At 37.4% G+C, this 21896-nt stretch overlaps 3 protein-coding genes across 4 annotated transcripts; 1 reads left to right on the top strand and 2 right to left on the bottom strand.

Moving 5' to 3' along the window:
• Window positions 1-1244: 1244 nt before the first annotated feature.
• On the bottom strand, window positions 1245-6858 carry LOC110374894 (intraflagellar transport protein 70A). Its single transcript, XM_021332808.3, has 2 exons — window positions 6681-6858; window positions 1245-3185 (listed from the first exon to the last, which is right to left on the bottom strand). The coding sequence occupies exons 1-2, from the start codon at window positions 6735-6737 to the stop codon at window positions 1251-1253; spliced, it is 1992 nt and encodes a 663-aa protein (XP_021188483.1). The 5' UTR covers window positions 6738-6858; the 3' UTR covers window positions 1245-1250.
• A 255-nt stretch (window positions 6859-7113) lies between these two features.
• On the top strand, window positions 7114-17745 carry Rabex-5 (Rabaptin-5-associated exchange factor for Rab5). Of its 2 annotated transcripts, XM_064036378.1 has the most exons (11): window positions 7114-7337; window positions 7833-7962; window positions 11058-11231; window positions 11677-11897; window positions 12524-12633; window positions 13108-13274; window positions 13716-13849; window positions 14090-14200; window positions 14551-14661; window positions 15649-15783; window positions 16738-17745. In XM_064036378.1, the coding sequence occupies exons 2-11, from the start codon at window positions 7833-7835 to the stop codon at window positions 17587-17589; spliced, it is 2145 nt and encodes a 714-aa protein (XP_063892448.1). In that variant the 5' UTR covers window positions 7114-7337; the 3' UTR covers window positions 17590-17745. The 2 variants fall into 2 exon arrangements, with proteins under 2 accessions (XP_063892448.1, XP_063892447.1); XM_064036377.1 differs by lacking the exon at window positions 7114-7337 and having other exon boundaries at window positions 7478-7962.
• A 136-nt stretch (window positions 17746-17881) lies between these two features.
• LOC110374897 (E3 ubiquitin-protein ligase SIAH1A) lies at window positions 17882-20856 on the bottom strand. Its single transcript, XM_021332811.3, has one exon. It carries the CDS (start codon window positions 20431-20433, stop codon window positions 19588-19590), a length of 846 nt encoding a protein of 281 aa, XP_021188486.1. The 5' UTR covers window positions 20434-20856; the 3' UTR covers window positions 17882-19587.
• Between the last annotated feature and the right edge of the window lie 1040 nt (window positions 20857-21896).

Below are 21896 nucleotides of genomic sequence, written 5' to 3'. Positions count from 1 at the left end.
GACTTGATTTAGAATATGCTGTACCTATTCCCCGTGCTATTGCGAATGATTTATTACAGGAACTCGAAAGGACGTTGGAGTATTTCACTGGAGACTTATCTAGAATAAAGTACGTAGGATACACTAAAAATTAATGATATTGATGAGAAACTTAGGTAAAGGCACTTTTACTTGGGGCTTGCAGTTTGACCGACTGTCACATATCGTTTGATGCTCTCTGTCGATATGCGTAATGCCCCAAATATTTATGTAGGTACCCGATCTAAAGCATTGATATACTTACATTTACATGGATGATCTATATAAATATTTCACAACCACTAAACGACTTTTAGTACTTTAAAAAAAATTAATTATCCATAGCAGATATGTGCAGATCAGTATGAGACCTTCTGTTTTTAGAGTTTTTGGCAAGGTATACCCTTTGCCACGACAACAAGTCGCTTACGGGGACCCTGGGATCACATATACGTACTCCGGGGTCACTGTACCAGCCCTTCCGTGGCCCGCACCCGTACTGGCTTTGCGAGACTTCCTCACAGCCCTCAAAGGAATCAAATATGACTTCGTTTTGGTGAACAAGTAAGTTTTACGTACCCAACCATTTCTATACAAAGAGACATGGCACTTGAAGACGATGTCTGCAAGTCTGTGGATTGTGATATTGTGCCGACTTGAGAACCTCCTCCTTTTTTTTGAAGCCGGTTAAAATTAATGCACGGGGGTCGAGGTAACGCAAAACGCTCCAAGCCTTAAGAACATTACCTATTCTTGATAATGGTCCACATAGTGTGCCTAGTAACGATAGAACAAAAGACGTTTACTGACGTGGTCGGAAGAGGCGTCATCAGATTACTTATCTATTTCAATAATTCACGTAATCCCTGCCATAATTTGTATGTTTAAAATAAAGGGCAACGATTTGTTACTAAGATAAGAAATTAGGTTTTCCAAGGACTTCAAAAGTAGGTTCAAAATAACCAATCTGTTGCCCACACTCCAGCATTGTCTTCTGCTATAAAATTGATGTTACGATTGTTTCGAATAATGTCATGTTATCTTAATAATCCAAACATAGATACAGAAATGGAAATGATCACATGGGCGAACACAGAGATAACGAACCGGAGTTAGATCCTACCAGCCCCATCGCATCTATATCCTTAGGACAAGAAAGGACATTCGTATTAAAGCATAGAGACGCAAGAAAGCCAGGCAAGGATAAAAAACCAATACCACCAGGTAAGAATTTATTTTAAATCCTCATACTTATTTATAGTGACAGAGTCATCGATATTCTTAAGCTTATAAAACATGTAACGTAACAGTCTCGCTTCATACGTGACTGTCTGCTTAGCCTTAGTGTGGGCGTCTTCTTCTTGAAATGGGTTCTCGATAACAGTACTCACTCGCCGCCCGTATGTCTCGCAACCTTCGAGAAACTGTAGACAGTCCTTTATTGTGTTATCTTTAACAACAATCAAGTGTTTAGCTAGGTTCTCCAGGAAGGATAAAAAGCATCGCTTGGCGTAAAACCAAGTATCGGTACCCAGACGTTTATTAAAAGGTTCAAGTGATTTTATAACTCTCGAAATACCAAACTCGTAGTTTCCTTTGGCGCAATACAATGTGCCAATGACCAGGTTCACGATGCAGAGGTGATAGAATTTCTTTTGAGGATCTTCAAATATTTGTTGCTCTTCCTCTTTTTCTATTTTTCGCATGATATCCTCAGCCTCCTCATTTTGTGACGTCATAATGTAAGAAACACAAAGGTTAGCTAAAACAACTGCGCTTACATCTAGAATATTATCGTATTGTTTTTTAACAATGGGCTCATAGAAGCTGGCTGCTTCCTTATATTTGTTTTCTTGCATGAATAACACGTGAGCAACGTTCAGCCGCCAGACATCCGATTCGTTGCAGAACTCGACAGACTTGCGGAAAATCTTCTCTACTTGTCCGTAGTTTTCCATGTCCCAGTAGATCTTTGCTTGAGCCATGACCACTGGAATGTATCTTTCCAAAGCTTCCTCATATTCAACGACTGCTTTTTTTACTTGATCGTTATCCCCTTGAGAGCGACTTTCCTGCACAACTTTGGTAAGCTTTCTCAGTTGTTCTGCGTGTTTTGAAGCAATGTCTTCGTATTTCTGGAATGCCTCCTCTGGCGATGTCTGGCTGGTAATTATAGCATCCAAAAAATCATACAGATATGGGGTTAGATATTTATACGTGAACTGTGCATTTTCAGCTAGCACGTCTGCTGCTAGATCAAAGTATTCAAACTTACAGTATAGCAACAAAAGGTTGGCGAATGTTTCAGCGGGAAATGGATCTTGTTGAAGTAAGAAATGTAATTTTTCGAAACCGTCAGTTGGTTTTATGTCTATAGAAGTTAACGCGATGTTGTGCAATGTGACTGCATCTAGCTCATGTTCATGTCTGGGTGGCATGTCGCTAAGAGCTTCACGCGCCGCTTCTATGTTCTTCAACTGAAATTCAATAGCGGCTTTCAGATTGAATACTTCAGTAAGAGCGGTTTCATGAAGAGTCAGAGTATTTCCAACAGACTTGACCTCTGAAGTCTCTGCTTGCATGCCTACTGCTAGCTCAGGGTGGTCTCTGATCCCCCTTTCAATTACTAAAGTTATATGCTTCAATGCTTGGGGGTATTCTTTAAGTTTGAAGTAGCACAGTGCGATGTTGTAATGAAGATGTGCATTAAATCCCACAACGTTGAGGCTTCGCGAAAACTTCTGTAACGCCTCTTCATATTGATTTTCTTTGAACAATAAGCAACCAAGGTTTATGTCTTTGTCTGGATCTTCTTGCGGATAAGAATCCACGAGTCCTTTAGCCGTGATCGTATCTTCCTCACCGTATTTAATGGCTGATTGCAACTTAATGACCTTCCTTTCAAGTTGCGGAGCTGTGATTTGCATTGTGATTTTGTAGGACTCATCATACATAGAAGCTTCGTGCAGTGATTGGGCGAAATACAGCTTATATTCAGGAATATCAGGATGCATAGCTGATAACTGTTCATAGCAATTAGCTGCTTCAATGAATGACTGTGTTCTAAAGTAGCAGTACCCAAGCAGGGACAATCCGGCTCGGTTCGGACTGAAGTTGATGGCGTCATTGAGAGCCTTGATGGCTTCATCGTATCTTGCTTCCTTTATCTGAAAATAGTTCAAAGATCATTATTACAAAATCAGTCGATGCCTAATGCTGATAAATTGATTTCTAACGGACTTCTTCAACGATTATCTAATTAGATTATTCAAATTGTAAGTAGAACAAAAGGACGTGACACGCGAAGTGTTCCTTCTCATTGTTTATCGGCTGAGGAGCCTTGATAAGGCTCACATAAATGTCCTTATGAAGTTGAAAATAGGTTATCGAAGTATTTGTCATCCTTAGCTTAGTTGTTCGTGTTATATGTCTCGCCAACGAGAGTCGTACGCTTGCCTTTGTCTAGAACTCGAGTTAGTTATCATAATGATTATGAACTGATTGAATCTATTGTGAAATATGTAAACAATTCAAGGTTTGTTCCCTTTTATGTAAGATTGTTATAATTACATAAAATATTCTCCAAAGTAATAATCAGAGTAGGTAGGTATAAACGGCAACTGCTTTTAAAATTGGCATATTTATGTTCTAAAGCATGAGTAGTCCTTGTTTATCTTCTTACTATGCATTTTTGTTACATTGTAACAATCAGATTTGCCTATAATACTTATCGGTTTAAATATTGGTACTTTAATTCTCATTTATTGATAAAGGAGGGGCATTAAACGCTATCTGGGTATCAGTAACGAAATTGGCACAATTAAGAATAGAGTCTTCAATACATTGTAATGTTATTGCCCACTAATATCCTGTGTAGAGGAACTGCAGCATATTTGGAATACTGCAGGTAACTTGGAATACTTCGATATCTAAATATATATAAACGCCATCTGAGTTTTTATGCCATAAACATAACGTCAAACGATACACAAAGCCATACAGCATTAAAAACAGGACGCCATCTTGACATTTCGGCTACCAGCCCCCAGCGAACGAGACGCCTGATTTGAAAACTTTTTCGGTAAGAATGCAATCAGTGGTAATCATTTGCTGTAATACTCTAAATCTTTATTGTAATTATTTTAATTGCGGAGTGACCTTGTTAGTTTAAGATATTATTATGATTTTGTGAATATTTCTAGAATTAAAAAATTGACATGCAATTTTAAGTTAGGTTGGTGTGTTGTTAATTTGGAATACCGTGTTTTTTTTGCTTTTCAGTTTTTTTGGGAGTCGGTTTTATAAACGTTTCTTTTTTTGTAAAGAGCCAATGACTATAAAAATAATAGAATTCTATTAGTTTCTAAGAAAAAGTGTTAGCAATTTTCAAAGAAGAAAAAAAGAATATAATTTGGAATACTATATTCCAAATTATCTGCACCCTAAGTCAAATCACGTTTTTGGAGTATTTTTAGTTTGATAGGCATTTTGATAATATATCTGGTATTTTTTATATTTGATTGTTCTCATTATTAAAGTTTAATATTTTGACAATAATTTAATGTATTTTTCATTGAGCTATCCCGTTTCTCCTTCAATTTATTTTCAAAAAACAAACTGGTATTCCAAATATGCTTCACTTCCTCTACCTAAATCCTTCGTGTTTACCGTTCATGGCGTGTGATAGTCTTTTAGCAAGATAAGACAGAAAATTCGGGGATACGCAGAAAGAGGACATATATAGGTAGATACCTACCTATTTCTTAATTTGTTTTGTTTTTTGGGTTGCTCTTGGACATGTCCCCCTATCCCTGTCCGTGGGTTTGCTAGGTAATTTAACCTGCAGCTCACTCGATAAGAAGAATAAATTATCTACTGCAACAAGCTTACAGCTTATATATAGGTACATATTCCTAGTCAATCGAGAAAAAATCAAATAAAATTGTTCCTAACTAGGGTGATTCAACCTAGCGAAATGTCGATTAGGAACCTAATCCAAAAGTAAACATTAAATTGAATGTAGGTATAATTTATAAGACTTATGTTTATCTATGACCGTCGTTAATCTAATCTATCCATCGTTATACGAATTTCGCGTTCGTGCACTAATTCCAATAAGTATTTATACCTACTTGTTATCTTTTTAACGACGGTAATGTTTCGCAGATAATTTTCGTTTTTATATTGTTTTTCGCAGTTCTTCAGCCTTGGAAGCGTTTCCTCGTTTATATCGATGGGTTTGTTAAATAATAGATTAATTTGTTGATTATGTCACTTGCGATTTTCAATGGGCTAAGCATGTTATCATATCTAATTCTTTCCACGGAATACAGTTTCTTCCGTTAGTTTTGGAGGTCAAACAAAAGCAATAATTTCTTTCTTCATTGAATGTTAGTAATCTTGTGGGGTAAAAAAAATATTATAGGTAGGTAAAACACTGGCACTCAGCTGCATCCGGTTAGACTGGAAGCCAACCCCTACACAGTTAGGATAAGGCTTGATGAAATGTGATGATGAGGTAAAATTAATATTTTGGAAGTTAAGCGAGATTCCATGGTAAACTCGATCGTGTCCATGCTTTCACATGCATGCTGATCACGTGATATCGACACAACCCTTCATTTGACCACTTCACGGCTCGAGTGCTTCCAAGATCAGACACTTGAGTGTTGTAGGGTTACTTTACACTTTCGGATTTAATTCTTAACAGCTATGATTTAGAAACCATCATATAGGCATATTTATGCGAAGATTCTTGAAGTCCACTTGTCGAGATGATCAGCTAAAGAGGGGACATCCGATCGTGATTTTACATATTTGTATTAACTTCTGGGGCCCGATTCTCCTAATTTTACTTAAGCGACCTTCGATTGACGTTCGACTCGATTCGACTGAGACCCAATCCCGACTCGATTACGATTGAAGCGTATTTGGCATTCCGCTATTTTTTCTTTGAAATAAACGTTTTTATCCTTTTCTGTCATTCAATAATGAATCATTTTGTCTGCAAATGATTTACGATTGCAAAATGATTGTACAGCAAACTACCGCATAGATCAAAATCATCAAAATAGCAGACCAATCGCACACCAATCAAATGTCAATCGAATACGATTGGTCTTTTATTAGTAGCAGAATGCCCGATATGGTTAAAACTACTATTACGATCATATTGCGATTAGATTTCTATTCGATTTTGACATTATTAACTTAGGAGAATCGGGGCCCTGAAATGTAGGTATGTAAGTCGTAATAACCATAGCTATAGAAGGTGGTGGCCTCTCCTTCTGCGTGTGGAAATTGGGAATATCACTAGGTACCTATTGTTGTGAAGTCGACCCAAAAGTGATCAAAATAACTTACACCAGCTTAAAAGGACTTCTTGAGTGATAACGAAACTATGTTAGTCGTTCTCTATGTCAAACATTGAAAGCGGACACGTTATTATATTCTTCACGTATCCACAACTACCTACATACGTACCTACTCAATATACTTAGGTATACTTACCTACACCGAATTGAAAATAAGGGGAAGGACGCCCAACTGTTTTCCGTATCGTGAAATCACCGTTTTATCATCTGTTTCATCATTTGAAAAATCGATAAAGAAGTATAGAAATACCTACCTTAGGAAAGAGGGATGAAATTATATGTTCTTACCATTGTATAAATAGTTTTCGTGTACTGCCCATCTTTAATTTGCATTGCCATATCCATTGTTATTCAATTGTGAATAAATAAGACGCGACTGCAAAATGTAAATAACGTTGCTTGTTTACTTTTTAATTACCATAGCAACTGTTCATTCAAGGATTATCCGTCATTTCGATGAAATTCATGGAGGCCATCGAAAATAAGGATTTGATTCAATAAACTTACTCAACAGTCTAGAACTTAATCAATTTTAATTTGCAGTGAAAATAGAATTGGAACATGGCAGTATACTCCTCATGAATCCGCCTACAAATGAGATCTGGTATCACTCTTTACCAGCACGGAAAAGGCTAATGGGTGCAAGAATTAATTTAACATTCAGAAAAATGCGCCGATAGTGTTCAAGTTTGAAAGTGAATTTTATTTATACAATATTTTTGATAAGCCACTCCAAATCAGTATTCCTTTGTCAATAAAAAATGACGATTTAAAAAAAGTAATGTCAAAGTATGTGTCATTCATTGTAATGTCATAGTGTTTGTGTCAATCAGTAATGTCAGTTCAGTCAAATTATAATAATTATTTGTTGTCTCGATGTTTTATTCGTTTCATTTTAGTTTAAATAATACATAATAGAAACCAATAGTTGCTACGACACCGAAGGTAAGTGTCTTTTACTATTACATATTATATAGTCGTATATAACACCGTCTACTACGTAAATATTAAACACGAAGCTACGTTTAGATAGATTCATTTGGTTATCAGATACTCGAATAAGTACATTTTCACGATAAGCGGTGACTATATAACGGAGGAAATCGTCGAACGGCCACCGTTACCGTTGCACATTGAAATGAATACTGTTTTCCGCGAAAAACCGCTCTTATTTCGCGAACTTTGCCAAACATGGGCTGAAAATAACGTAAATGTAATTGATGGGAGATTATTTGAGTGCAGAGCGCTAAAAGTTGACTAAATTGTAGATTTAATATTGTTCGGTCACTGCACGCCATTAAGAAATAGATGGTTGACCAATTTGACCCAAAATAATAGAGTATCTATCAAAGTCAAATTGTTTTGTAAATTGCAACTGTGACTATGTGGTTTGGTCCGAATCTTCAGAGGTCTTACAAGTATATGATGTTTGCGTCCAAGATGCCGTCTCTGCGGATAGACCAGAGTGACCTGAAGTGCAAGAATGGCTGTGATTACTTCGGCAACCCCCAGTGGCAAGGATACTGCTCCAAGTGTCACAGGGAACAGATGCAACGCCAGAGGAAGGCTGGTGAGTTATACATTATTTACTTAAAAAACTACTACATTAATAAGACTTTCCACAGTCTTTTTTGTTGTAACAAAGGATTTTTTTATCGGAAATAAGTCATTGAACAATCAACAAAACAAGGTCAACTTTTTACCTACATATAGAAATTATAATCATTTGCTTAAAGCACAGATGTATGGTCATAGATGGATTATAGTTCACATACAAATATACAAACAAAAAATTAAAGTAGCTTAGGAAACTGCAAAACAAACTAAACAAAATGTTCTTTAGATATTCTAAGTACTGATTTGCTCTAGTGTCAATTTTATTGTTTCATAGAGTATGTTTCTAGTTTTATTAGGAATATCTATACATATTTAATTATTTATCACACATCAATTATAATATTATAAGATAATATGTCTAGACAACCAATTGAGTTTTACAGCAAATAGAAATAAGACGTAAGTACATAAGTGTGTAAGCTTAAAATAATATATTATGATAACAAGGCTTAGGAAGTCAATAAATTCATGACTATTAGAATAACCTTAGACTAATTATCATAGTCAGTAATCATAAAAATTTTATTAGAAAGTTTCTTTGTGTATCCTCTTTCAAGATTACACTAGTGAATGGATTTAGATGAAAATTGGCTATAATAACATATGGCCACTTTTTATCTGGTTGCAGGAGGTAGTTCTCTCAGTAAGTGAGTGAAACAGAAGGTATTTTGATAACTTTAACAACAGAGGAAAGATGAGTCATGAACTAAGTCCAATTAATATATATTTTTTTTAATAACAAACAGTAGTAAACAGTGGGTAAAAGGGACTTTTGAATGGCAATTTCTTAACTACAGTACATATTTAGTTAAGTGGGTTATCATTAGTCATAGATACCCTAATTAGAGTTCAAAAAGATATTTGTTGTGTAGTTTAAATACTTTATAATAAATTAAAAACATGATAAACAAAGATAGCAATAGGTACTGTAAAAGTTTAGGGGTGGGGTAAAATTCTTTGTTTTTGTGAGCCAAAATTATTGTCACCCAAGGTGTTTGATTTAACCTATTAACTGACTTTATATTTCATGACATCATTAATATAAGTATCTTTTCTAGGAAATGCTTATAAACACTTATTATATTTATATACACTTATGTATCTCCTTTGTTTGCATCTTGGTTTTTCCTATTTTGCTTACTATGATTACTTAGATTATGAAATATACTGTAAATGCCTTATTTACATACTTTTACTTAAAACATTCTGATGAAGTACTTTTGGTGCAAGTTGAAATAATATTATTTTCAAAAGTTCATGAAGTTGGGATATTATGTTTCATTACTGTCGAAACAAAAATTATTATATTCTATCCAAAATTAGCTTTCTTATAATGCATGGTGACAGATTCACTGTTTTTCTTAGGCAAGTTTTTATTTTATTTTCCTGAGTACCTATTTAATTTATATTTGAGGACTTAGTTGTTACATTTCTGAACCAAATCAAAGCACGTCACAATTTGTTTACTAAAACGTTTCATTGCACAACAATCATGTAACATGATGCATATCAAATAAAAAACATACAATCAAAGAGATAATCTCTAACTAAAGGTAAAGTTAACTGTAACTGTTTAGATAATGTGAACTTCACCTTCCATAGTTATCATTGTGATAAATAAGGTTTTTCACATAACATGAGATAATCAGTGATTGGACCGTCAAGGTAATGCTGGGGTGCGGCCGATTACGTGATGTTATGTAGGAAATGATGCTCGTTTGTTTTTGAAAACAGGTGACTCTTTTACTTATGGGTTTGGTCACAAAACAAGGTCAAATGCTTACTGCCGGGGCTGCGGGTTGTTCGAAAGAGTTACCGCGGCCCTGGTACTTAGAAGGCCTACGACGGAACACGACGGTTTTTAGTCAGTAAGAGTCTGACACTCCCTCACCGCTGCTAACCCACAGCGGGAGGGGTAATTTGATGATTTTTGACGTCGTTAAAAAAATTATGCTTAGCCAAAATAAGCTGTTGTAGTTGGTATGGATTGGAGTGAAAGATTTAAATTGAACAAAGTGTCGTTCAGGTGTAAAATAAAACCATGATAATTATAAAGACACATATTTGTAGAGGTACTTTTGGGAGGTATTATAATTATATTCTTTTATTATTTTCTACTGTTAACACACCTGTTTTTTTGGAATCGTAAGTCGTTAATACGATATTTGACCTTTTCTTATAAAATCCTAAAATCACCTGTACTCTATACTTAGTATTTACTGTCATAGCAAAATTACTTTTTGCATCTGAATAAAAAGTAGCATATATATAGGCCTCTTGAAACTTGAAAGCGTTAGGTACAGAGAAACAAAAGAACTCACATTTGCGATACTATTATCCAGCCAGAATACACGTGTCATCGTTCATTGTCCCTAGAAGCTGTAAATCTTATACGTAGTTATATTATATACCATTATTATACTATTATGTTAAACGCAATTCACTATCGTGTTTATCACGAGATATCTCCCACTTTTGTTGTTACTGTTTGTCAAGCAAACTGCAATTTACTAGCATCTGCATTAATTATTCCAAAGCGTTATCTGTGATTGATTGATATTCAAGCTTTATCTGTATAAAAAGCTTGATAAAAGTTTTAAAAATATCTTAACATGCCTGCGTTTAACTATTTGGCATTGTTTCCATTGTTGCATACATCATACATACCACAAATAAGAGTATCAATATGAATAGGTCCACTAGAAAGGTAAAATAATACAATGATAGTTACTTATATATTGACATTTACATAAACAAAATTCCCCTTAAGGTTAAATAATAATAAAGATCGATGCATTTCAGCATTCCGCAATTACAAATACTATACATTTGGGCATGTTTTGCTCGGTGTAAGTGGGGCTCGGTGTAATATACCCACTATTCTGTCTATAAGGGTGCATCTACATGGTGCAAGTAGCATGCGCATTTTGAAGCACATGCGCGGGTACATACATTTTACAACACGTCCAGAAACCCAGAAAAATACCCACCCATGCACACATGCACCGTGTAGATGCACCCTAAAGCAAGTATTCCCTTTCAAAACAGAAAAAGCATCATCAGCGACGCTCCCCAAGCCTGAGCAGAAGAAGCCGGAGCGAGGACTGAAGGTCACCTCCCACTCGTCCTTCTCCAAGTTTGAGGAGAAGAGGCTGCGCCAGAGCGAGACCCTCAAGAAGGCCAACTTGCTCAAATTCAGCGTGTTCAAGAAAAGTAGCACAGGTAATTTTCTATATGTTTATAGGGTACTTATCACTTACCTCCGCACTCAGAGACTTACTCGGGACATGTCAATCAGGAATGGCTTAAGTAACCTTTAAATTTATCTGAGTGCGGGGGTTAGGAACCTAACTAGTTGACGCTCTTGTGATCATGAAATCCTGATTGCACTTCAATTTTATTGCAATACGTCTAAAATTTTAAATACCTACCAAAAGTTGGAGAATTTCATCAAATATACCTCGAAGGTAAAGACTTACTTTTACCTTATGTACTTTTTCATGTATCAGTTCTCGTTAGTAATAAATGCTCTAGCTAGGGCCTAAAGCTGAATGGGATCCATTTACACATTGTATATAAGGTTTATCATTAACTAAGTATGTCACATTTGATCATTTCACCAAGAAACAAAAACAAATTATTAACAAAATAATCCCAAAACCCACAGATGATCATGAAGCAGCAGAAAAACGTCCCCCCGAGTTCAAGATCCCGGGGCAAGTGAATGAAGGCATGAAGTGCGAGTTCCGCGTCCGATTCCCGCAGCTCGGCCCCGCAGTAGACCGGGATTCGCGGGTGTTCGTGCATAGCTTCATAACTGACGTCATCAAGTGCGCCAATGTGATGACCGTTGATGAGCTTTCCGAGAGGGTGCAGAGACAGTATCAGGTATACATACTTTTTTTGAAAATTAACTCTTCTTCTTGCCCTGTTACCAAGTTATTTGGGGCTGCTTCCATTTTTCCCTGTCTGCCGGCATTCTAACATCTACTCCCTTCTTGTTCATGTATTAATTTGATAATATATTGCACTAGAAAATATTCTCGTATCACATTCAACAGCATTATGTATTACGAATTACCTAGTTCATTTTGAAGGTTAGGCTACTAGCAACCGGTGACTATATTTTCCTAGAATTCTTTACGGGAAAGGTCAACTAGTGCAACACAAAAAGGGGAAAATCCGGGTCGCCAAAATATTTAAGTTGAACCTTTTCTACCAATTTAAAAAATTTTATGGCCAGTTTCACCGGTTACTGATTTTCATGGGAAATCATTAAATTACCCATCCCGCTGTGGGTGCAGTGTGAGGGAGGGTCAAACTCTTACTGAATTAATAAAAACCCATCATGTTCCTTCTTAAGCCCTTTTTGTACCAGGGCCGCGGTAACTCTTTCGAACAATCCCGCAACCTCGTGAAACTGGGACATACATTTTTTTCATCGCCATAATCTGCCTTTTCCCAACTACGTTGGGGTCGACTTACATTTTCTTATTCTTTATTTATATTTACAGCGTTTCATGAAGCACATGGACACATCATCTCACTTCGCGAACGTGGACTCGGACACCAAGGAACTGCTCATGGACTTTGTTGAGAAACACGCCATGACTTACTTGCACGAGTAAGTAGACCTCTCATCTCATCTTTAGGATCTTTACAAAGTTTGAATAAAGAATTTTAGTTTATGCTTACTGCTTCACTGGCTAAAAAGGTCGTTTGGATGTGAGACCTTGTGTCCGATTCAACTTACAAGTTTTAGTTTATTTGAGTTTTTAACTGCAGCGGTTTAACGTTGAGAAATTCGAAGTTGTAGTTACTAGAATTGGGTAATAATTGTTGACTTTTGCCTTTTTCTTCATAACCTGTCAGAAAGTGCCCCTTAAAAAATATTTTAGTCTCCGATTTGATATCATTTATTTTCTTGGAAAATTTGTTGAGCCAGTTCATCTTCTCAGCAAAAACACATAGGCAGTGATTTCGGGTTGGCGTCTTGGTGGTTATCTTTTGTAAAGATCGACGTTCAAAAAGTGCAGTGTTTTGCAGAAAAGTTTGAACAAATGAGTTTGAGTTTTTATCTTACTTCTTTTTATTCCAGGTTGCCGTCAGTAGTATTCTCCCCCAGTGGCACGGAAGACGAGCGCCTGGACCGAGCGATGTCGGAACGCATCCAGCAGCTCAGCTGGGTGGGCGAGAGGCACTTGGAGTGCAAGCTCGATAGGAATAGTGCTGAGTGCCGCCAGCTGTTGTATAAGGCTATCAGTGGTAAGTGTCTCAGTGGTACAGTAGAACCTGGGTACTGGGTAGTCAAAGTAATAAGTGTGTCCCACTCACGGAAGAGAATGAATGAGAGGAAATGCAGATTGAGCTGTTGCGCCCGACGCAGCTTTCTGCGCCAAATCGCAGCACTCACGTAGCCTTAATAACAACCTTATCCGAATTGCGTAGAAACTTATTTTGATGAACGATAAGAAGTTTACGCTAAGATTATAGAGGTATACGTATAACTAATGATATTTGTTTTCTTACTTTTGGAATGTAGAATATAAATTTTAAATGTGTGAATTTGGCTGAAAACACTGGTTCTCGTAATGTGTCACATCCATTCGCGCTTCCTCTTCCGTGGTCCCAGTGGTTTAGTAGATGCTAGACAGTCAAACTCAGTACGGTTGATTTCGCATACTTAATTATTTATTTTCCCCTCAGAGTTGCTGGGCATGGACAGCGCGATGTCCCCGGGCGGCAAGCTGGCGCGAGTGCGGCGCAGCTGCCGGCACGTGCTGCGCCTGTGCGGACAGCCCGCCTCCGCCGATGATCTGCTGCCGGCGCTTATATTCACTGTATGTATATAAATATGATACTTTCATTCAGTAAGTGACGTTAGATGACGTCAAAATCAAAAGACATTTATTCAAAATAGGCTGAAAATCAGCACTTTTTGAAGGTCGAATTTACAAAAGACAGCCCCCGAAACGCCCGCCCTTCAACACTTCCTATGTGTTTTTGCTGGGATGTCGCGGAGAAGCTCGCTCCTCATCATCGTCTTATGATATAAATAAATAATTCCTTTATTCCCGTAGGTGCTGAAAGCGAACCCGCCGCGGCTGGTGAGCAACATCAACTTCGTGACGCGCTTCTGTAACGCGCAGCGACTCATGACCGGCGAGGGAGGGTACTACTTCACCAATCTTGTAAGTATTTTCTTTATTCACATACATTATATAAAGAACCGGCGCATTGCGAGTCTGACCCGCGCACGAACGCTATAAAAAGAATATAGGCGAAGGGTCTATAAAACGGCCAAAAAATGTTTGTTGTATGAGAACCTCCTAAATTATGTATTTTATTGTAGTTTTTAATTTTCTTTTTGTACATTTTAACTGTCTATCTATGACGGTTCATGAGATACAATGTGTGTTACATAAGGACAGACAGACGGACAGCGAAGTCTTAGTAATGGGGTCCCGTTTTACCCTTTGTATAGGGAACTTAAAAAAAAAATTCACCATAAACTAATCCAAACTTTTTGCATTGTTTTCAGTGTTGTGCAGTGTCGTTCATAGAGAACCTGACGGCTGAGTCTCTCAATATGGACAAGAAGGAGTTCGATTGCTACATGGCCATGCCGGCGTCCATCGGTGGTAGTTCTTGGGTAAATATATGATAATCCTAACTAATATTATAAATGTGAAAGTATCTCTGTCTGTCTGTCTTTTCTTCACGCCTAAACTACTGAACCGATTTGTGTGAAATTTGGTACAGACATAGTTTGGAACTTGAGAAAGGACATAGGATAGTTTTTATTAAAAAAAATATATATAAAAATAAAAAATAAAATTTATTCATCTATTGGTCAAACCAAAAATATGCCGGAAGTCACTATATCATGCGAACGAAGTCGCGGGCAAAAGCTAGTATCTTATATGTTTAATGTCGCTAAAATAAAACTATGATTTTTATGAAATTAAAAGCCCTCTTCGATAAATGGGCTATCGAGCACCAAAGGAATTATTCAAAATGGAGACTGAGATAGGCTTTCTAGCAAACAGCAAGCTTTTCAGTAGGATGTAATTATTAGTAAACATCATCTGCCTAGCCTTTTCCTAACTATATTGGTTTCGGCGTCCAGTCAACTGGATACAGTGGAGTACCAGTGTTTTAAATGGAGCAATTGCCAATCAGGGGCCCGATTCTCCTAATTTTACCTAAACGACATACGATTCGATTCGACTGAGATCCAATCACGACTCGATTACGATTGAAGCGAATGTGGCATTCCGCTACTTTTTCTTGGAAATAAACGTTTTTATCCTTTCTGTTATTTAATAATGAATCATTTTGTCTGCAAATGATTTACGATTGCAATATGATTGTAGAGTAAACTACCGTATAGACCAAAATCACCAAAATGGCAGACCAATCGCAAACCAATCGAATGTCGTTGGAATACGATTGGTCTTATATTAGTAGCAGAATGCCCGATATGGTTAAAACTGCTATTGCGATTCGATTTCTATTCAATTTTGACATTATTAACTTAGGTGAATTGGGCCCCTGATCTCAACCCTGTATTACTGGCTTTCTAAGTTGAAGAAACTATTCCACTATTGGTAGATTAACATGGCCCTTTATTCTCCAGGGGGCAGCACTGTCGCTGTGCGGCGCAGTACGCGAGGCAGATGAACAACGCGCGCTGGCGAGCTCGCTGCTGACGCGTGCACGCGACCTGCACTCGCGCGCTGACCAGCTCGCGCACAACGCGCTCAGCTTTGAGGTAACTATTCTACTACTATTCTCTGGGCTTAACTTACCTGGTCATAGGTTACTGATACTTATAGCTCGTGTCGAACTTTATGGCGGCGTGCTCAGGTTTGAAGTAACTAGCTCACACTAGTGTTAGCTCATGTTGAACAGTTCAACGATGTTCCGAATAGCCATTAAGTTCAACTTGAACTTAATGGCTATTCGGAACATCGTTAGACGTATCAGTGGGTGGTAGAGTAGCGAGAAAACTATGAGTCATATGCACGTATGTATGAGCTGAAGATAGTTACGAACGGCTGTTATCTTTGAAAAGAACTAGGCTAAGCTTTTCGATCTTGCCACTTCTGTCATTTACGATTTTGTACTCCTGTTCTTAGAGAAAGTTAAGCTAAGTAAGCTCCGTGGCTTTAGAAATTCTAAAACATACGAAATACACGAAAGATATGGACTGCAAGAGTTCAGAGAGTTTGCAAGAATTTGACAACTCCTATGAGTTTGAACTCCGCCAAGTATCTACAACTCTGGATCGCTCTGTGGAGATAGTTGAAATGTTTACCTTTAGTCTCTGCTACAAGAAAACAAAGAAAAAAGTATCCTTACCCCTTTACAATGAGTACAGTTTATGTGCCAATAAATTCCTATGACGCTAATATTTATAATTTGTTTCCTGTCAACCATTAAGGAAAATGATATCGACAGTAATTTCCAATGACGGAATCCCCGTAGGTACCTATTTAAACAGACGTGAAATAAATTAAACATTTTATAATTCACTGCTCCACATAATTGAGACTAGTTTTTCCCGTGTCGTTACTCACCAATTATATTATAATATTTAAGTAACTTGACGGTTTGTTTTATTTTGATATACTCTTTGAACGTTCTATTGAGCCAACATACATAGATACTATAATTTGATTTATTTATCGATAATAAATAACAGCTGATAACATCTCTACTACAGGAGCAGATTTCCAAAAAAGTTCAAGACGTCCTCGCAAAGACGCCACTAGAGATAAAACCACGGCGCGAGCTGCCGCGCATCGGCAAGTTCAAGGAGATAACCACAGCACCACTTATAGACCTCGACACCACGACCACACGGGAACACCCACAGACAATACCAGAGCAGAAACCAGAAGTTCAGCAGCCACAACCAGTCCCAACAGTCTCCAAGGAACCAAACATCACCATACAACCCTCAGAAACCGAGCCTAAACTAAACATCCTCGGCTTCGAAGTCATCGAAAGACAATCCCCATCAAAATCACCACAGAACCTCGACCAAACATGGGATTTAAAACAGACCAATTCGTTAGAACTTCTAACGCCATCACCTTTGGGCTTCACGCCCTTCGATTCAAGATCAATCGACGAACTGATGACCCCAGATGATTTTGGAACAGATCAACTGCCTCCAGGGCTGAGTAATATAAACTACGACATCGACCTTTCAGACTTCAGCGGCGACAATAGCATAGCTGAGGAAGCTCCCAAGTCTGAACCAAAAGACCCATTCAGTCCCGAGCCACAGAAGAAAACCTTTGATCCTTTTGCACCACAAACTTCAAGGGGATATGAAACAGCACTGGATTCCTTCGACGAATTTAGCTTCGTCGATCAAAGAAAGCGCGAAGCTGATCCGTTCGAAGTTATACACAGAGGGCAAGACCCTTTCAGCCCAGTAGATACAGGAAAATATAGTTTCAACAGTCCAGAAAAGTCGACTTCTATTCTAGATGACAACGACTCACCAACCACAGGCTGCCTACTGCCTTCACCAATGCAACCACAAAACACCGGGAAACCAACCTAGTTGGTGTTCACTGAAAGTTGAATCATAGATCTTAAACCAAATTGGTTGGTGCTAAAGTTGTAAGTCGATTATTGATTTGTTCTTGTTTATTTATTTAAAATATAGTTTAATGTGTCCCCGTTGAAGTAATAAATGGCATGATGGAAGTATTAACAACCTTTATTGCTTTATTTAAACCTTTTCTTGATATAATAATGAAAGTTTTCATACTATACGATATGACATGAAGCACTAGTACTAGACTAATGTCATACATATATGCAACAATAGGTATGAAATCAAAACTACAACATACATACAAAATTTATTTCAACTAGAATTTTTCATAAAACTTTTATCAGTTTATTCTTAAGATATAGAAGAGATTTAAATAATAAAGTTACGGCCTACGTCGCTGAGCGTCAACACATGCGAACTGATATAGATGAGGCAACTAAAACTACACAATTAAGTAACGGTTGGTATATAAATAAATGAAGCTAACACTAACGAATTACAGTTTTCTAAAATATTCATTAACCATAACAGTCACGACGTAGAAAACAAAGTATTTCTGGTAATCTTGAGCTATTGTTCTCAGAAAACAAACTTAAGGCAAAGCTCCCGACACTGGAGAGCAAATAAATAGCCATCGAAGCTTTTCCTGAGGTCTTTTGCAGACACTTGGCAAGTCCTCAAAGAGTATTCCAAAGCATCCTACGTTTGGAATGTAATCTTTATTCGGCATAGCAATTTGATGTCCCAAATCCAATACTTCTTTCTAAGCTTTTTCAAGTTGCACATTTATTGACGAAACCTCAAAAAACTTACACTATCAAGGAACTGCTATTTATTTGCTCGCCATTGTGAGTACTGAATAAGGTATATTAAATACAACTTATGAATATGAAATAAAAAAAAATGGTGTGATGAGTCTCTCAATAGTTTAGTGAAACATTTCAACCCCAAGTGCCCTAACTATTGTTTACACCTACTTCATAAGACAGTCAGGTACTGGCAGAAAATGAATTTAACTTCAAGATATAAAATATAATACCCAGATTTCGAATAAACTGATTTCTTAAATGCTTGTTACAAGACAGTTTATATCTTATTCAATAAAATTTATATTCTTTGTTTATCACTTTATAATCAAAATAATTGTCAAGTGCAATTTTATTTGCATGCTTTACACTTAACATGTTATTATCCTTGGTATTAAACATATGCAAGTTCAAAATGGTAATATTAACACACTCTTAAGAAATATGGTGTTAAAAAGTTTGCACACATTTGCCAAGTTGACTTTAAATCTGTGTTAGCAGTAGTAGTGGGCGCCAGACAGTTGCGCAAATGCATTTCAATGCTGCTACCTACACAATAGATTAAGGTGATAAACATGCAAGTTATCTGAAGGTATGTTTTGCATATCTGATAAGTGCCCTGGGCATCAGCCTGTGACCTTATAAACTCAGTTGAAGCTAGCACTCCACAAAGCAACATCACTCATTCCTAACATAAATTATTAATGTTCCTATATACAAATGATTATTATAATAATATGTTAGTACAAATTTGTTCAATGTTTGGAATAAAATAATCACTTTCTCATGCGAGAGAGGTCATAATTGCTTTATAACTATGTTGACAAGGCAATTCTAAAGTGAATATTTCATTATTCACTCTGAGAATTTAAATCTTTCTGCTACTTAAACTCTAAAGTTGAACACACATTTACAAAGTAATGAGAATAAAAAGAAAACATTATTTTTTGGCTAACTTTGATGTTGATTATTCCATAAATTCAATACAAAACATGTCAAGTCAAAATTACATCTCAAACACCACAAACTGTAACAAAAATATGGATTTACTTGTCTTTACTATAATATGTATATGTAAGTATAGTATTGTGGTTAAAACTCCATTGACATGAATATAATTACAATATTATCAACAGCCAATGAAAGCTGCTCAGGTTATTTTACCGTGCTAAAAATAATAACAATGTGGTAATGATTAGGCAATAGATATTGTGACATTAATACCGAGGTTTCCATTATCCGCAAACAATTGTGCAAGAGATGTGTCAAACACAAGGCAATCAGAATTCATGATTGCTGAAGAAACTCCTTCATGAATGGAGCGAGGCATTGCCTCCCAAGTGAGCCTTCTGCGGTGCCCATTCAATTCAAGTCTATAAGCAAAGTTTTCTGCTTCTTTTCGAGATCCTATAAGTTGCACAATGGCAAAGAATTGTTGATGTCCATCAAACTTCTCTTGTTTTTCAAGTACTAACATAAAATGGTGATTAAAACATGACTGCATCATAACCCAATCTACAGCTCCAGGAAGGTTAATGTCAGTCGCTAGGAACACAATATCCTCACCCTGGAGGGTAGTTATGCTTTTGTGTGACATCATCAGGTGTGGCATCACTTGGTCGAGGCCTCCTTGCCACTTGCATGAGGCACCGGGACAGGGGCAAGAGTATGGCCTGAACTCGCAAGCTTCTTCATGCTCAGCCTTCTCGGTGTGCACAAGAGTTACGGTACAGCCAGTGTTGGAGTGTTTACAGGGGAACATAACATTGCTGGCGACTTTCTCCATGGCGAGGTTGCGTATGTTGCCGAGCGGGCCGCGGCACGTCGGGCAGCAGGACAGCTTGGGGCGGCAGCTAGAGCACACCAGGTGCCCGCTCTGGCACTGCAGGATCGGCGGCAACACATAGTCGAAGCACACGGGGCACTCGAACAGCGAGGCGAGGTCGGCGGACATGGCGTTCGGCGCGTTCACCAGTGCGGGCACCCCGGGGACAGAACAACTGGAACTGCTAGCTCCGCGCCGCTTGTTGTTTGTGCTCATGTCACCGTCACGCGCACATAAAACCCGTCTGTCGACGATGACCTTACCTCTTCGCCGTGATTCACAAAAGTTTCGCCGCGGGATATATCATTTGTAGCCCTCCTCAGCTGATTCTTTCCGCCTAGAGGTCGCGGTGAAGTAAGTTTCCATCACAGTTCTTGAGGCCAATGTTATTCAGTACATACGACGTGATTAGAGTGAACTATTCTCTGTGGGATTCAGGGCGATTGATGCAATCAGTACTTCTTTTCTGACTTCTAGAATTTAATACATATTTACTGTTTTGAGTATGTGTAAACAAAAAATCAATTTTTGCGAATGTTCTAGTTCATCACAAAAGGACGAAATTCGTCGTAAATCCCAATGACGGCCAATCGAACAAAACTCACAAATGACATGACAGAACCATGATGTCACACCATAGAGTAGATATACTATAGACTATGACTATAGCTATATAGACCAGCTGATGAGTTTGATATTCTCGTTTGATGGACAGTGGTAGAAAAAAACTACCATGGGCAATAAAATGCACATCACTTATTCAATGTATGTAGTGTTTTCAGAGGTTTTGGACTAAGTTGATGATGAAAACAATAAATACATCCAGGAAAGCAGATACTCATATGTATTAAACTTACTAACGTACTGAAAGGTTTAATAAAAACAAAAAACCTATAGGTACCTCTATATTTCAACCTATACATTAAGTAGGTATACCTACCCACTTTATTTTATTAAAATAATCACTAAAGAAAACACCCTCAGTTTTTTTGTTTTTTCATTCTTTACTGTTTTATATCGTTATAAGACATTCACCCGAGGTTTAAGTTTCTACTGTAGGCCTACCACTTTCGCAAAGCTGCTCTGGATTTCTCAGACTTTGACTTTGACTGATGACTATGAAATGGGGACAATTTACTTACGAAGTACCCTTTCCAATAGAAAGGAATTGTTCAAATCGATTGATAGATGCCGGAGTCATACGCGAAGAAACATTCGAATTGAGAACCTCCTCTTTTTTTGGGAAGTCGGTTAAAAATACGTATTGATCTTCTGTCTTAGAAGCTGTAACCACTGTTAGCTGAACCACAATATTGTTTTAAATTTTATTGCTATGTCATATCATTTCTGTAAATTACATTATATAATTTTAAAGTACGTACCTAAACTGCACGCTGCACTTTTCATAATTACAGTTGGGAGGGTATTGTTTGACGTCACAATATTAACGGATATATTGTACTATTTGACGCACGCGATTTCTTAGAAAATTTGTCGTGAATAGCGCTGTTATCTCAACAAACCAGCCATGCTGCTACACATTGTTTCTATGAAACGAATTTCACTGTTGACAAACCTTAGATAAGTATTTAAATTATTACCTTTGCAAAATGCACTTACTTAGGTACCTACATTGTTGAGCTGTCAATTACAGAAATTAACCATCAGGTGGCCAGAAA

The sequence above is a fragment of the Helicoverpa armigera genome, chromosome 9 (assembly GCF_030705265.1).
Source record: "Helicoverpa armigera isolate CAAS_96S chromosome 9, ASM3070526v1, whole genome shotgun sequence".
NCBI classification, from domain to species: domain Eukaryota; kingdom Metazoa; phylum Arthropoda; class Insecta; order Lepidoptera; family Noctuidae; genus Helicoverpa; species Helicoverpa armigera.
The sequence above is the reverse complement of the archived record's forward strand: the minus strand, read 5'-3'. Positions and strand labels throughout refer to the sequence as shown.

Excerpts from the sequence above, each read along its gene's own strand:
- LOC110374894 (XM_021332808.3), bottom strand. The coding sequence starts at position 6,737 with ATGGATATGGCAATGCAAATTAAAGATGGGCAGTACACGAAAACTATT. Across the intron at positions 3,186-6,680 it reads CGAAAACTATTTATACAATG|ATAAAGGAAGCAAGATACGA; the intron begins GTAAGAACATAT and ends AACTATTTTCAG.
- Rabex-5 (XM_064036377.1), top strand. The coding sequence starts at position 7,776 with ATGTGGTTTGGTCCGAATCTTCAGAGGTCTTACAAGTATATGATGTTT. Across the intron at positions 11,898-12,523 it reads GGGTGCAGAGACAGTATCAG|CGTTTCATGAAGCACATGGA; the intron begins GTATACATACTT and ends TTATATTTACAG. Across the intron at positions 14,662-15,648 it reads CCATCGGTGGTAGTTCTTGG|GGGGCAGCACTGTCGCTGTG; the intron begins GTAAATATATGA and ends TTTATTCTCCAG.
- LOC110374897 (XM_021332811.3), bottom strand. The coding sequence starts at position 20,433 with ATGAGCACAAACAACAAGCGGCGCGGAGCTAGCAGTTCCAGTTGTTCT.